The 10028-nt window shown below is 30.8% G+C and overlaps 1 protein-coding gene across 1 annotated transcript in view; it reads right to left on the bottom strand.

The window, feature by feature from the left end:
- The window catches only part of LOC106475447 (putative neutral sphingomyelinase), a gene marked incomplete at its 5' end in the record, with an annotated part of 14699 nt that extends 5189 nt beyond the window's left edge, over positions 1–9510 (bottom strand). The window contains 4 exons of the mRNA XM_022379549.1: positions 3094–3213; positions 4471–4594; positions 8547–8762; positions 9316–9510. Of these exons, the coding sequence (XP_022235257.1) occupies positions 3094–3213; positions 4471–4594; positions 8547–8762; positions 9316–9510 (655 nt within the window). The remainder of the gene's footprint in view (positions 1–3093; positions 3214–4470; positions 4595–8546; positions 8763–9315) is intronic.
- Between the last annotated feature and the right edge of the window lie 518 nt (positions 9511–10028).

Raw genomic sequence — 10028 nt, 5'->3', positions numbered from 1 at the left:
ATATTTTTAGATTTTAATTACTTTTATAATAATAAATAAAGAATAAATATGAAAATCGAGAAATAAAGTACTTACCCTAATCTTTTTTTTCTTGCTCTCAGGTTTTCGACGAGAGTTAACCATAATTTTATATGCTAATGCTAGTAATACACTTAATTTTTATTAAATTAAATATTGCACTAAAGAATATAGACTAATAACATGCAACAAGAGCCATTACAAATTCATCCAAGCTAGTCGTTAACTTTCCCCATGGGATTGAATCTTATACTGTGAGAGAAAATGACGATATTCTGTTCAGAACACAACATTATACAACACGTCATTTGATAGATGAAAACCTTGACTTTCTATTGGTTATAGGTAATATGTAATGAAACATAAGAGAGAACTATCAATGAATTGTGAGAGAGAGGACGTGATAGGTGGGTGTGGCAGGAGGGTTCTGATTTTCTAATCGATAGCTCTGTAACCAAACAAAATTTAAGGCTATAAAAATTATGGTTTGTTTGATCAATAACAATTTTATAATTGTTTAATTTCATACTTTTTCGAGGGGTGGTGGATCAAATAGGGATGATGACATGCTAAGAAAAAATGTGTCATGTGGGTCACACTAGTGGAAATTCAGGATTTTTTAAAATATTGCCTTGTAGAATTAAGAACTTAAAACTTGTATACTATTAAAATATTGATTATTATCTAAGATTTTATGCTTTCTAATTGATATAACATAAACAAAAAGTAGTTTAATAAAAGTTTGAATATAAGACACTAAAAAGGGTAAAGGGTACCCAAGGCAATAGGGTTAAGCAAGGATATTTAAAGTTAGTGAGTACAGAAAGCAAGTTTTGCAATGGCAAATTATTCAAACAACACAAAATCTTTCTTTTTTTTATGTATGTGTATAAGTAGAGATAATTACTGAAAACAATCATTAATTATTACAAAGAAATTTAGCTTGACCAAAATATACAGTTGGACAAGTACTGCCTATATCAGTGTAGGCCTAATATACAAGTGCAAGTTATATTTCTGCTAGTCAACACAGACTGTTCAGTGTTTGCTATTTTCAAGGCTACATAACTACTTCAGTGGGTAAAAATAAATTATAAATACAATATTTTGTACAATATCAAACAAGTTAGAATTCGTTGGTTGCATAGAATTAAACTTTTTGATCAATAATAAAAAATGCAGTTTGTTTATTTCTTTCTTTCATATTTGCCAATAGTTATTTTCATTGTTTCAACAACTGTATTAAAAGACCAAAAAAATGTGTATGCTGTAACTATAATAATTTTATTAGGTATGCACAAGTAGTAAAATTTGGCCAAATACTAGGTCTGAGTACTCAGCAACTAAGCTTCAGCTAGGTCTGGGTGTCAACCAAGCCTAGGTTCTCCCCCTCCCCACCGAAAAAAAAAAAAAAACATACACAAAAATCACAAACAAAAACAAAATTGACGTTTATTACATTTAACCGAATAATCACCAACAGAACATTCCAGTTTTACTTTCAACTTTCAAAATTAAATAAAAAATGTGCACACCAGTTTGCAGAAGGCCTGTATTTTTGGAATTTGTTTAAATTGTACTTGAAGAACACTAAAATTACAGCAATTTCAGGTAAAAGCCTTGACCTTTTTGTGTATGATAATGTTGCCAGCAGTGCTAAAAGCCAGTTGGCTGTCTACACTGGTCAGTGATGCAGAGAGATAATGCTTTGCTATTCTGGCCATTGTGGGAATCAAGCTTCATTTGACTTCCAAAAGTGAGGCCAGTGAAAGTAAACACAGAAACTGATGTTGACACATTTTAGAATCATTATTCAGATTAATGCCTAGCCCTAACTTCTCAAACCCTAACCCCTATTGTTCTCAAAACCCCCACCTTCCCCAGAAATCCACTTCTCGAGCTGTTCCTGTTGTTAAAACCTCTACTGTTCTCTGAATCCCCAACTTTCAGCAGGTGGTCAGTCTTTGTTGCTCGGAACACGTATTATTGACTGTAACTTTCAGTACCGCGTAAGTTGCCACAAGGATTAGGGCTTAGATGCCATTTTCAATTACCCAGATTCCACTGTTTTTAACTTAAGCACTTGGCCAAAGCAGAGTATTACCGGGTAGCCCAATAACTGGTCGGGGCTGAATATATAGCCAGGTACCCGTGCATCCCTAAATGTTATGGAAAGAAATGGTACTACTGGATACATTTACATTTTAGGCACACAATGAAAATAAAACAAACTAAAATGAAAGGAAGTAATTTTTAATGTTTCTTAAATTCACAACTTAAACAACTACACAAATACTAAATCAAATTATATAATTTTATTAAGCACAAAGTATTATGTGGAAAGTGTGAACCAAATTTCATGCAATTTGATTAATCATTTTCAAAACAAAAAAGAACCCAGGATATCATCAAAACCCTGCCAGCTAGTAAAGAGTTAAAATAATACCTCAACACCCTGCCAGGTAAGAAAGTGTTGAAATAATATCTCATATGAGGTTTTATGTCTTAAATTAACTTAGGATGATTGCAAATGCAAACAGGCCAACTTATGAATCATGATCTTATTGCATATTTTAAGTTATTCAAATGTAGAAAGTGATGGATCAAACATTTATTTCAATTTGGAAAAAAAAATTAAAAGTCTGTGTCATTTCTTATGCCACAATAAAGGTAAGTAGCTCTGAGTTAAATATAACAGCTAAATTCTTTATAGGATAACATATCCAGCAGAAACCGAAAGTAATAATTTTATACTTGAAGCTACAAGAACATGGAAATTACCAGATTTTAAAACCTACGTTCTTTAATAACTATTTTCAAGTGTTTTGTTTTTGAGGCTAACACATCAATGACTAATTTACTTGTTACCAGGCCATTTGTTCTTATAAAAAGTTGCTTACTTATGATAACTATTTTCAAGTGTTTTGTTTTTAAGGCTAACAAACCAATGACTAATTTACTTGTTACCAGGTCATTCGTTTTTATAAAAAGTTACTCACTTATAAAGAAAGTTTCATTCTCATAGGAACCATGAATAATGATTACATTTATATCTTTAAGAAACATAATACTCACAGTAAGCTGATTTAGTGACAAGTAGTTTTACAACCACAGCTTCATGATCAGAGTAAGAAACTGTTCCATTAGGAATCTTTTCCAGAGGTGTTTCACATGAGAAACATTCAGTTTTTACACCTAAAACAGAATATTACTGTGTGTAATATTGTTCTTTTAAATTGCTACATTTTCATAATCAGCCTGCCTTAACTATGCATGTAGAAATGGTTATATAACTAATGTTTCTTTTACACGAGGAAAGTAGTAAGTAATATACATATACTTATTTATTAACATTTGTTATTCATTATTATTACTCTGTACAATTATAGATTTTTCACAGTATACATTATTTGCAATACTGCTTATCACTAACTTTAATACAAGTGCATCAGTGTCCTTTAACTCTCTCGCTATAAGTTTTAATATGTTTGTGTATTTTCCCAAAAATTCACAAGTTTTCAGTAAACATTACAAGCCATTTGTAGACAAAAAGTCATGACATGTGCACTTTGACCTACCCTTAGCAAGACAGTCAAACTACCACTTGAAGAGTGTAAACAGACTGTTCCTGTGCTATTTTAGTTAAGTATACACACAAGGTCAGCTTACCTTTGTACAGCTAGAGGGAAACATTAAACATAGCTAATGTGAAATTAAGTATTTGGAAACTACTTTTTTTAAAAGTCAATCTAAAAACCACTTAATCAGTTCTATATTTTACAATATCATAACTAAACAAACATCCTAAAGAACATCATTAGAAAAAAAATGTATCTGCAAATACTAATATTATACAACTTTTTAATAATTAGTACCTTAATCACTATTAAATGAAATACTATGCAAGTCAGTAAACAAAAAATAGTTTGTTTTTACACTGTACATTTAGTGTTCAATAACTGATTTTACCTTCAAAATTGGCTGATCTTTTTTTAACTGACCGAATAACTATTTGAAATATCCAGATGTTTACAAGATTACTTGATATCTACACCAAAATTCTTAATCATTTTTTAGAACTTTCACACAAAGTTACATTTGACAATCACTTTTATAGCATGTTCAAGTCCCCAAGGTGCAAGTACATTTTTGTAGCAAAAGGATGTAAACCATGAATCCCTGGATATTTTATTTTGTTCACAGCCAGATACACTAACCACTGGATCATGCCTTAATTAAATGACAATAACTTATCATAGTGATTAGAAATTTCCTTCATAATAATAACCATATACAATACAAGTAAAAAATGTCAGTTTGTTTCTACGATGTCAAATATAACTTTTTAAAACCTGAGCTAATTTTCTTCCCTTTTAGTATAAGGCTTCTCAACACTGCACATTCATGAAAATGGATAATTTCTTAGTGTTATGTGATAAAATAAAAAATTACCTTTCCCGTGTTTAAGAAAAACATAGTCAATCCGTATGCCCTGTGGAGCATCAAATAATTCCTGTTTAGTTGTGTAAGTATTCCTTGGGTGACCACAAGTTGCACCACTGCCTTTGGAATCCTGCTTTAAAAAAAAACATGATAAACAATTTTTAACTTTACCTACTGTACTGTTGTATATTGAAATAATTAGCAACATAAATTAACATTATCATAACAGTTGTAAATGAACAGTAGCTCTTCTACCTATTACTGGTCTGGCAATACTGGTTGTCACAATGTTAATAAACATTCCCTATAACATTATATAGTCATAACCAATTGTATTGATTAATAAAAGTAACAGCTTTACTGAAAACTTTAACATCATTGGAAAATTGAGATAATTTACTCCTTTTTACCATGAGCATCATTTATATTCAAAACCAACAAAAAAACAAAACAAGGTATAGTAATCAAGTCATGAAATCATCTATTTACTATTTCTACTCTTTTTTTTTTCCCACACAGACTATAACAATTCTAAACCTCATTATCTGACCTGTTCAACAATATGTGAAGGATCTACCATAGCACTTAGCATTACATGTAGAATCTTATCAAAAGATAAATATCATCCACAACAGTACTCCAGCCCACAAGAAGAGTTATAAAACATTTAACTCTCAAGTTACTAACTTGTTTTTATACCATTCACAATCAATAGAATCAATATATTGCATCATAATAAGTATTTCTATGTTTTTTCTTTTATAATACTCAATGTAAAGAACTGTCTAAAAGGAGGTAAACTCACTCATTTTCTATGTAACATATGTAATAGACCTCAGGAGCAGTTAGTGGAATTAACTAAAATATTGGTTTTTGTTGAAACTTACTAGACCACACGGTTGTCACTGATATCCCCCTACTAATGGTATAATTATTCGGACTATTATTCTCGCCTTTATTATGTGTATTATTATTATTTTCACAAAGTTTCGACCAGTGAATTCTCCAGCCTTTGTCAGGTGTTATATCAGACATTTGTGTACGTGTCACAACCAGAAATCTTTTTGTGGAATTACCAGTTTGGATACAATGAATTTAATAATATTCACTAAACAAGGATTTGAGTCAATGAAATATTTAGCTGTTGCCTATCATACTTGCTAAATCTAACTATGCTTACCTAGGGTCTTGTAAAAGAAGAAAATTTCTGTAGCTTCTAAAAAGAGATATGATTTAACACAAACATTTTTAGGAATAAAACGAATGTCCTAAAAAACGCCTGCTTCTAAACTTTTCATTATATTTCTTTGCTCACGTCCATAAGAGCTCCAGGTAATCAGTATCTCAAGAAACTACAAATTATTCTTCAAACAACTATATTTTATTTGTATTGACACATAGAGATTATAATCTGCTCTATCCACTAGTATTTAGCTGTTGCCTCAAGCTACCTTCAAAGCTGAACTTCATTAGCAACTGTTCACACCATACTGTGATGTGACATGATAAAAATGTAGCAATAAAGGACTATAATAAAAATTCAGAGAAGGAAAATCATGCAAGAAACAAGACATAAATGAATATATTCTCAAAGAATGATAGTTTCTTAGTAAAGGTAAATAAATACTTTGGAATAAGCAGAAAATGACACTAAATAAATACGATATAATGATATAGTAGCAAAATATCAATTCTGAAATATCTCCAATTATTAACTGTTGGAGTATTTACAAATATCATTTTGTGTACTTGAATTTTGATTCGCACATGTGCAACTCAGTATCTGAAAGCTGCTCTGCAGTCTAGGCAGGATTAAATTTACATGATACATATGTTATTAGGGATCTAGTAACCAATAAAGTCATTGACACAAAAGCACTTTGTTGTATCAGTAGTTTAACTAAAAAATTTATTAAAAAGCTAGAGTCCATATGGGCCATATTAGTATTTTTTTTATGGTTAAAGATTTTGGCGAGTCAAGAAGTTCTTTCTAAAACCATGTTTTAAGCTGTTTATGGAATTTTAATTTTCAAAATGATTTTCTATATGAAGTTATATGAAAGTGGACATAAATGGTTTAAATTTCATCCCCTAACCATCATACGTAAAGAGAAGCCATATGCTATAAAAAACATTCACATGTACAAAAGTACTTACAAAGGGGCAAAGATTATTCCCACACTGACAAGTACTAAAAAACATGCTTATATTACATAAAATGTCAAGTTGTCTAAATAAATATGCTCTGATCTACAATTTCAACTTTGATTAACAGATACTCGATAGATCAGGTCATTAATTTTATCATTCTGTTTAAATAAAAACACTATTTTATTGCTTTAAATCATTTTTGCTATCATGATTTTCCACTCATTACAATACCAGAAAAAAAGGTTTACATGTATATAGTTCATAAGTACATGTGAAATTGATGACCTTATAGCAGTTATATTTTAATAAAAGTAGGCTTTCCCTGAAAATAGAAAAGTAAAAACTACATTGCTCATATCATCAGGAAGTATCTCAGTGGAGTGGCCCCAAATGTCAAAAATTAGACTTAATTGATACAACTCAATTGGTAAAATTACAAATTACACAGGCCTGTGATGGTTTTGTTGTCTTGAAATCTTTACATGTTTTACAGTAATTCCTGTATGCTGACACACAAAATGATATCCATTTTTCTCCATCACGTACAGATTTTTCACAAAATGTCATATATACTTTTATATAAGTGAATCATTTTCTTTGAAATCGGGTCACATTTTTTATGCTTAAAATGCTGTCAACCACTGGCTATAGATTTCTCTTGACCAATCGTGACATGAGAGTCTTATCAATCATTTTAGAACCTATGAGAAACACCACTAGTATATAAACGGTCAACAGGCTGCATGACATGTCATTTCTGGATAGTATTTCTTTGTATGTGCACTTTGACATTTATTTTTTTTCTTTTCAATATTATTTATTTGTTGCTATGGCAACAAGAAGTTGTGCAAATAACCAAAACATATATTTGTGGTAAATTTGTTGGAATGAAACAAAGGCAAAACATTACCAAATTAGTCAAAAAAGCATATTATGCATATTTTGGAATAAGTTGGAACAAAGACAAATCATGGGCTCTGCAAAAAGTTTGCATCTAAACATGTCAAAGAGTTGAGACAGTGGACTAAAGGTAAGAAAAAGTCTTTGCCTTTTGGAATTCAAGTCGTCCGGCATAAGCCTAGAAACCATGGAGATGACTGCTATTGTTGCTCATGTACATTCAAGGCTGCAACACTCAAAATAAAAAGGAAATTTCTTATCCAAACCTTCAATCTGCAGTGAGACCTGTTGCTCATGGACCTGATATACCTGTACCTACTCTTGATACAGTTTCATCTTATTCTGGATCTGATGTCAATAGAAATGATGATAAGGATTGTTTTCAACCTGAAACATCTGGAAAAGTATCATCAAGACATCAGGGAAATGGAGAGGAGGCATCAAGGAAGGTGGAACATCAACATGATGGCTGATTACTGATGGTCATTGAAAAGAGATGTTCCAGATGTAATACATAAAAGAAAGACCACAACACGTAGTTTGGAGACTAAAAGATGTAGATTTCACACAAAAATATCAGGATGAATGAGAATGCATATTCATTTGACATCAATGTTCTTCTATTTTCTTCAGTTTGTTTGTATTTTTGTTAACAAACATAATAATAATAATAAAGTTCATTGTGGTAAATGAAATAATAATTTGATCGAAGTAAGTTTTTTCTTCCCAATTTGTAAAAAATCCTTACGTGATAGAAAAAAATGAATATTATTTTCAAAATCTGCGTAGCTGAATTATGGAAAATCTGTGATTAAAACCAAAATTACTTTTATGAAGTTTAAATTTGCAGGCCTGTGTTATTAACTATCATTAAACCATAAACACTGCTAACACAACATGCACACACCCCAGTGTGACTTGGGCTGATTTCACTTGGGTGGAAGCCAGTCAAAGATTTTCTGGTGCTAATGACTAAAATAAAAAAAAGTTCACCTATGGAAGTGAGTACTTAAAAGATTATTGTTAATACTTACACTAATAGTAGGTTGCATTAAAAATGTGTCTTGAGAACCAGTGTTGTTAAGAATAATTCGATATGGAAGATCTTCAGGTTCAGTATTAAAGTCTCCAGCCATAATGGCCAAATCAGCAGTTTCACTGGTCAGCTGGACAAACTGGCTAAACTCAAAAGATTGGGCAATTCGATGGGCCAAATACTGGTCATGTAGTTTATTGTACTCAGCATGTAACTGTAACAAAAAGGTATATTTTTTACATATATGTAAAATTAGTTACAGTAGTGGTTTTCAAAACTGATTTCCACGTAACCCTAGGATTTTGCAAAAAGTCATAAGGGGGGGTTCCCTACAAAGATAACAGGTAATGGCAGTTTTTTTTTCCAGTTACTGAGTGTTAACCCATGAGGGACTAAATGTATTTTTATATATATTTATTTACAATTTTATATTAACAATAATGTTACAAACTTCATAACTTTCTTATAGGCTGGGCTTTAAGGGAAGGCTAAGAGTTGGTGTTCTGTAATAGAAGGAATGAAATAAAGAGGGTTCCATAGCTTATAAAGTTTGAAAACCAGTGATTTCAAGAAATTAAAACTTTATAAGCTAAAGTGATTGCTAAATATTATATAAAAGAATTCTGAAAATAATATAGTGATTACAAGTTGTAATTAAAATTTTATACATTTTCATCACCCAGATTGCTCAACATAATACTCAAAATGTACAATTCCATAGAAAAATAAGTTATGAAAAATATCAGTGAATAACAAAAAATACTTACATGTGTGACATACAGATTTATACGAATCCCTCGATGCAGCACTTTGCACAAACCCACAACCTTGCCACCAAACCAATCACCATGTTGTATCTTGTGAGCATATCCATTAAGACTAAAGGCATGGCTTCCTGTATCAATAATACAACTTCTTGAGAAGATACAAACTCCGCTTCCTATAACTCCACTGGAAGAAAATAAATTAGATAATTTATCAAAGATTAATGCGTTTTAAAAATATATCCAATATACTAAATTTCAAAATTGTTTATTTTTCAACTAATATTCTGGTTTACTTGAAAATATGAACACTGGGACTTCAAAAGGTACTAAAAGTTACAGTTCAGAATTCTATTTCACTAATGGGTAACTTCAACACCAAATGCAAAGAATAAAAAAACATCAAGAACAAATAGGGAGAAAGAGAGAGAGAAAACGTTTCAAATGATGAGTGAACCTACAATTAGAACAAACAATTATAACAATCAATATATAAACAAGTTTAATAAATTCATCAAATTGATATTGGATTGTTGTTCTCAACTTGCCAATGTACTTTAACAAGTCTTATCTCAAAGGTAAAAATCTACTTATCAAATAAGGTAACTAAATCAATGGCAACTTTGAAAACCATGAGTAACAAAGTTTTTAAATTAGAGAGTTGATATTTGAAATTTGGCACATTCAAAATACAACAAAAAAGTGAAGAAACAGTA

This window comes from Limulus polyphemus, unplaced genomic scaffold (genome assembly GCF_000517525.1).
Source record: "Limulus polyphemus unplaced genomic scaffold, Limulus_polyphemus-2.1.2 Scaffold8592, whole genome shotgun sequence".
NCBI lineage: Eukaryota > Metazoa > Arthropoda > Merostomata > Xiphosura > Limulidae > Limulus > Limulus polyphemus.
The sequence above is the reverse complement of the archived record's forward strand: the minus strand, read 5'-3'. Positions and strand labels throughout refer to the sequence as shown.